Source organism: Phaethon lepturus, unplaced genomic scaffold (genome assembly GCF_000687285.1).
Source record: "Phaethon lepturus isolate BGI_N335 unplaced genomic scaffold, ASM68728v1 scaffold42449, whole genome shotgun sequence".
Taxonomy (NCBI): domain Eukaryota; kingdom Metazoa; phylum Chordata; class Aves; order Phaethontiformes; family Phaethontidae; genus Phaethon; species Phaethon lepturus.
The window spans coordinates 1-6,670 of NW_010562118.1; the positions used below are offsets into that span (position 1 = coordinate 1).

The following is a 6,670-nucleotide window of genomic DNA, read 5'->3' on the forward strand; positions in this document are numbered from 1 at the left end:
GGATATGGCGTCGGGGTGCCTACTTGCGGTTCGGGGGGTTCGGACACACAAAAGCCCCTGGGGTAGGGAGGCGATGCTCCCACTGCCCAGGGATGCGAGTGGGCACAGGGAAGGAGGAGGGTTATGGCCAGGGAGGGCGAGGAAGGTGGCACCGGGGCGATGCGAGAGGCTGGGGAGGCAAGGCCAGGGGGACGTGGCTGGGGGACCCTGGCTGAGCAGCTGTCGTGGGGAGCAGGCAGGAGAGCCCAGCCGGGGGACAAGGACTGAGGTGGGTGGCTGGCCTGCACTTTATTTCATCCTGCCCTTCATCCTCCCCTTCCAACCCATGACTGCCTGGTGGCTTGCTCCATCATCACCTGGACAAGCAAAGCAAGGAGACCTGGTGGCCCTGGAGGCTAAGTCATGGGCTGGTCACATGGCTCCTTGCTGGGAACCACCTTCCCCCGGGGGGAGTGGAAGGGCCCCCAGCTCCTCCACCCCTGCCCACTAGGAGACCAGTGGCTGTAGCCCCATGGGTGTCCTCAGGGCATCTCATTTTCCCGAGGAGAGGGACTTTGCAGTGCAGTTCCTTCTGGTTCGCACATTCTCCTGTGGGACCCTCCTCATTTTAATTTGGCTTTGGGTTGGGGTTTTTTTGGACCCCTTTGGCCAAAAGCAAAGCTCCAAATGGCATCAAGTAAATCTCTTCACACCTGAGTGATGGTGTGTTTGTCAGCAGCGCAGGATGGTGAAAAATAGCCACTTCCTGTGCTGCCTGTGCAGGTACGACTGCTTGGTGTTGCTTCGTGGCTCAGCCCCTCTGCCTCCCTCTCACCCTGGGGTGCTCTGCTCCGCACTCCGTGGCTTTGCTGTCCCTGCCAGTGCTGCTCCGACCCTCTGGGTTGCCTCGTGGTGGCACGCTGAGCCGCTGCAGAAATTAAGGCCTGGTTGTAGCTCTCTGACTGGCACGATAGGTGCTGGCAAGGTGACGTGCATGGGGTACTGGGGTTCCTGGTTGGCACTCTGAGGGCTATTCTGCTCACCTGGCCAGCAGTGACAACTCGGGGTCATGGTGGAACAGTGGCTGCTTTGCAGATGTGCTCCTGGTTTGCTACCATGCCACTGCTGTTGGCTGTGCCTGGGTTACCAGCCTTCAGGTGACTGCACCGGAGAGACAGATGGGAGGAAGATGACAGCGGTGCCAGCAGGGCCAATTGCTCCCAGGAGAGATTTCGGTTCGAGCCCAGAATGGGAGGTGCACTCTCTGCGTCTGAGGGTGCTGCCTGGGGTCCTGTGTGCAAGCGGGAGCCGTGACTTTCTGTGTGACAAGGGTTAGCACCTGCTGTGCCTGTGCCTTGGCACAGGTGGGCTGCAGGTGCAGACCCCACTGTCGGGTGGGAGGTGTGGCAGTGGGACCATTAGGGCACAGCAGTTGCCAAGAGCCTTTTTGTAGATCCCTGCCCTCTGCTCCCACCACCCTCTCAGGGAGGACTAGGGCAGCGTGGCTTGTGGCTGTGCTCAGCTGGGGCACTGGTGCAGCATTGGGGCAGGTGCTGCTGGGGGTGTATGGACCCCTCGCTGAGTTGCCCATCTGTGTTTTCACCAGTGGGAGCACCTGGTGCCAGCTGTGCCATGCACCCGTGTGCTGGGGACATGTTCCCATGCTGTCTCCTTGGGTAGTGCCCGGGGAGACCTCTGAGCCCCTCTGTGTGCTCCCAACCATGTGGTGGGGGCCAGGGCATCGCTTGCCCCTTGGCTTGTCAGAGCAGGAGAGCAGAAGCCGCTCAGCTGGCTGCATAGCTCTCCCTCTGTCCCAGTGCTGGGCGGGAGGGCTTGGTGCTGGCTGTGCAGGGGCCTGGCAGTAACACTAATGTGCTGTTCCACTCTGGGAGGTCTTTCATCTGTCATGTTTCTCCTGCTCTGGCCTTGTATTTGCCTCTAAGACTGCAAGGAAACATCACTACTTAGTTTGTCCTTTGCCTCTGCTCAGCAGACAATGCCCTCTCCCAGGCAGAGACCAACCTGTGTTTCTTGCAGCCTGTCCTGCTAGTATGACCCTGCTAACCAGTGCTCTGCCCAGCTCCCCAACCTGAGCCCTCTGCAGAGGCTTCTGACCTGATGGTCTCCCTCTGGGGGCACCAAGCCAGGAGAGGGCAGCCCAGCCCCTTGCAGAGCCCAGGCTTGGCTGGGGTGGGCTGCTGCAGCAGGGGCTGCTCTGAGGAGAGCTAAGCAGAGCATGTTCCCTGCAGGTAGTGAAGATGTCCAGCAGTGACCCCGAGCGCCCTCAGTTCCTCTTTGTGAAGGTGCTGGCAAGCCGGGGGCGGCTGGAGGCGGTGACCCAGCAGATGGGCTACCACCCACAGTACCTCGACAGTTTCCTCAAGACGCAGCACTATCTGATGCACATGGACGGCCCACTGCCCTTCGACTGCCGGCACTACATTGCCATCATGGTGAGCCCCGCTGGGAGCTGCCGGAGGGGATGGGGGGCTCTGCTCAGCCCTGCGAGGCTCGCTGCTCTCCCTCCACCAGACAGCCTGTGCAGCAGGCTTCTCTGCAGCGGCCAAAATCATGATGTCCTGGAGGTTGGACGAGAGGTGGGCGCAGGGTCCCAGGATGCCTGTTCCATTGGCGCGGTGCGGGGATGCTGATATGCTGCTCTTGCAGGCAGCTGCCCGGCACCAGTGCCGGTACCTGGTGAACCTGCACGTGCTGCAGTTCTTGCGGGCAGGGGGTGATCCCCAGTGGCTGCGTGGCCTCGACTTCATCCCCCCCAAACTCCGCAACCTCAATGAGATCAACAAGATCCTGGCACACCGGCCATGGTTGATCACCAAGGAGCACATTGAGGTATTGCAAGGGGGGCTATCAGCCGGGGACCAGGTTGGCGGCGGGGACAGCAGCATCCCCAGGGGGTGCCAGCACCCTGCCCGCATTGCATCGCTGGTCTGTCTGTGTCCTGCAGAAGCTGCTAAAAATCAGTGAGTGGAGCTGGTCACTGGCGGAGCTGGTGCATGCTGTTGTTGTCCTGGCGCACTGCCATGCGCTCGCCAGCTTTGTCTTCGGCTGTGGCTGCGAGCAGGACGATGGGCCGGGGGGCCGAGGCTTGCTGAAGCCCTTGTCGCCCGGGAACCAGTGCTTCTGTGAAGCCACCGCCAGCAATGGTTGCAGCCAGGAGCTGCTGCGCATCAACCGCAAGCGGGTGAGTCCCTGAGGGTGGGTCCAAGGGGGGATGGGAGCGCGGCTGGGACTGCTGCCTTCACCCCTGAGATTGTGTCTGTGCAGTCCTTGGACTCCTGCATGGAGCTGGATTCCCTCCGGGAACGCATGCAGCGGATCCACGTGGAGACTGAGGACAGGGAGGAGACAAGGCTGCTGCAGCAGGACCGAGAGGAAGGTGAGTGGCAGAGAGCAGAGGTGGGTGTGCAGGATTGGAGTTTGTATGGCATACCTGGGTGTTGGACCCCCATGTCTGTAGTTACATTTTCCATGATGTACAGTTTGGAGAGGGCTCCTGGGATGCTGGCGGGAGGGAGGAAGGCAGGAGTGCTTCCCAAAGAGGCGCAGCAAGGCCTGGCTTTTGACACCTGCTGTGGCTAGGAACAGGGCAGCTGAGCATTGCTCTGACCCATCTGTGGGGCTCTCCCCTCTTGCAGATACTGACGGGGAAGTCACCAGTGCCACCAACCTTGCATGCTACATGCAGGACCCTGACTTTGGATACCAGGACTTTGCCCGGCGCGACGAGGATCAGACGCAGGTATTCAGAGTCCAGGTGAGGTTCCTGCTCTCCCAGAGGGTAATAGCCCAGGCTGCCACCTCTCCTCTCGGCTCCTGGTGGGGAGCAGACTGTCACAGGGGTGCCCACCTGTCCAGCCTGGATCTGGCACAGCTACTTTTGCAAAATGCCCAAGCAGGGAAGCTCAGGTCTGAGAGGGGACCTGCCCCACTAGGGTTGGGGAGAGGGAAGTGACCAGTGACATCAGTCCCAAGGGCTGCCGATTTCTTCACGTTGCCCTCACAGAGGCAAGGGTCAAAATCATTCCAAAGCTGCCTGATGAGGGATGTTGTGGTTTGTGGCAGAGCCGCCCCCAGAGCAAACCTATTGAATTCTGTTGCGTCCCGAGAACTCCAGCCCTCCTTCCTGGGAACATGCCCCAGGCTCCTTTTTGCAGTTGCGAAAGCCTCTTGCTGTGCTCAACAGGATTACTCCTGGGAAGACCATGGCTTCTCACTGGTTAACCGTCTCTACTCCGACATCGGGCATCTCCTGGATGAGAAGTTTCGGATGGTGGATGGTCTGCAAAGCAGTGCCATGGCCAAGCGGCAGGGCTGTGAACCCTCCGTCTTCAAGCGGGGCATCTGGAACTACATCCACTGCATGTTTGGCATTAGGTAGGGAAACCAGCCTCACAGTCCAGGGGAGAAAACTGAGCTGACCCAGGTGGGAGGAGGGTAGGGCACTTGAGCTGTCCTGCAGATGGGCTTGGAAAAGAGATGGAGGTGAATCACCTGCCTGGATGCTGGGCCAGGCAGGGAAGAGATTCTCAGCTTCGCTAGCCCGGCCAGGGCCCTTCAGGGACAGGGCTTCAGTGCCTGGTGGCCGCTGCCGTGTGTGCCCCTGCCCCACAGCTGTGCCATGCCCCGGGCAGACCACGGGCGAGGTGCATTGTAGGGGGACAGTGCTGGCTGTGACTTGCCCCTGTGCTCCCCACAGGTACGATGACTACGACTACGCAGAAGTGAATCAGCTCCTGGAGCGAATGCTCAAAGTTTACATTAAAACTGTAACCTGCTACCCAGAGAAAACAAACTCAGAAATGTTTGACAGGTTCTGGAAGCAGTTCAAGCACAGTGAAAAGGTGGGACAGCCGGCCCCTGGCTCTCACCAGCTGTGGTGGGGCTGGAGCAGGCAGGGGCTGCAGGCTGGGGTGCTTCGGGGGATGTACAGGAAACCTTTGAGCCACCAAACTAGTCTGAGGCAGGTGTGGGGGGAAATGGAATCTGGCAAGGAGCTGGGCTTAGCATGGTGTGGGGATGCCCACAGTGTGATGAGCACAGGGGCCACTGGCAGTGCGTGGGGATCTCCAAGGCCATGACGCCATTGGTGAGTGCCTCCAGGCAAGTCCTTGGTCCAGCTGTAACTTGCAGGAGCGGCTGCTGTGGGGCGCCGGGGACCATGCTGGTGCCAGCCTGGCATGCTGGTGACAAGTGTGCTGAGCACTCCCCACCATGTGGCTCTGGGAGGCACCCACAGTCTGCAGGACTGGGAGGAGGGGGAAAAGGCAGCTGCTGATACTGGAAAAATTGGTGGCATTTTATCCCATGCCAAGACTCACTAGCTTGGGTGGGTGCTTGCTTGCACTGTTGCCCACAGCACAGTGCGGCTGCCTGAACCTCTCTTGCTTCTCCCTTAGGTCCACGTGAATCTGCTCATCCTGGAAGCCCGAATGCAGGCAGAGCTGCTGTACGCGTTGCAGGCCATCACCCAATACATGATCTCCTAGATGGTGGGGAGCTGTGCTGCGGCAGGGCCGGGCAGCACCCTCTTATCCCTGGACTTGTGCGTGACCCATCATGCTGGGACGGACAGCAAGGGATTACTCAATTTAGTTTACTTGACTGTCTTGTTCCTTCCCCCCCTCCCCCCCCCGCCCCGATGTGGGGCTTGCTGAGTGGCCCCATTACGTGCAATTACCAAACTGTGAGGCAAGTCCGTGCTGCTGAGATGTCGGTGTGATGCTGGAAGACTGAAGATGTACAAGGAGGACTGCTAAAGACACGGGGAGAGGGAGGCGGGAGGGGGCTGGGGCCAGTTTAGAGGGATGCTCCCCCGTGAGCAGAAGCTCCTCACCCAGGTGCTGCGAGAGCCCCAGCCACCACGGGAAGGGCAGAGGGGAGAGCAGGCTTCCTTCCCTGTGCTGCAGTGGCTGGGCCGCAAGCCACCCTTTGGTACCTGGCCTCATTGGGGTGATGCATCTCACTTGACAACAGCATGGGCAGCTCGCAGGTGTGCTGCAATGTCCCAGGTTGTGTGGTCAGCCAGGGAGGAGTGCTGGCTCTGAGCGAGGGCCCTTCCCCAGCCTGGGATGGGAAGGGGATGTCCTTGCTGCCTACATGTCCTGCCCCTTAGGTCTGTGTGCCAAACCCCTCTGGGATAGACAAGCAATGACCCCGAAACTCAAATGACCGTGAACTCCAAACTGTGAAGCTCTTACTAGCAGGGTGCCCTAGTGCTCTGCCTTCTCTGAGAGCAGGGTGAGGTCTCTGACAGCGTTCAAGCTCTGGAGGTTTCTGCAGTGGACTTTGGGCAGTCCTCAGGAAGCTTGCCCCAAAGCCTCTCCTCTGCCTCCCATCAGTGGAGGGTCAGGGGAACAAGAGAGGCTTCCTGGGTTAATGTGGCTTGTATCTTACCACCATGAGAACGCTGAGGTCCTGTGCCCAGTCACTTGCTGCTTAACAGCATGGTGGAAGAGCCAGTGATCAGCACAGGTGAGCTATGGGAAGCTTCTCCTTGAAACCTGTCCCCATTTGAACAGCTCGTGCACTAGTGCACTAGCCTTGCCCTCTGCCTGGTGGGCAGGAGCATGCACCACCGTTCCCCCCGGCTTAGGGCTGCTCCCTGTGTGTGCTGCAGGCCCTGGCTGGGGAGGTACGAGGGATCAAGTGCAGGCTCCGGGGAGCAGCCACA

The 6,670-nt window shown here is 59.9% G+C and overlaps 1 protein-coding gene across 1 annotated transcript; it reads left to right on the plus strand.

Annotated features, from left to right (window-relative positions):
- Window positions 1-2,228: 2,228 nt before the first annotated feature.
- LOC104615288 (sestrin-3-like) lies at window positions 2,229-5,692 on the plus strand (the record flags this gene model as incomplete). The annotated part of the gene is made up of 8 exons (XM_010294177.1): window positions 2,229-2,432; window positions 2,647-2,829; window positions 2,945-3,181; window positions 3,265-3,376; window positions 3,636-3,754; window positions 4,184-4,374; window positions 4,697-4,841; window positions 5,397-5,692. Coding segments are annotated over 8 exons (1,281 nt in total), but the record flags the coding sequence as incomplete, so codon positions are not given.
- Window positions 5,693-6,670: the final 978 nt, after the last annotated feature.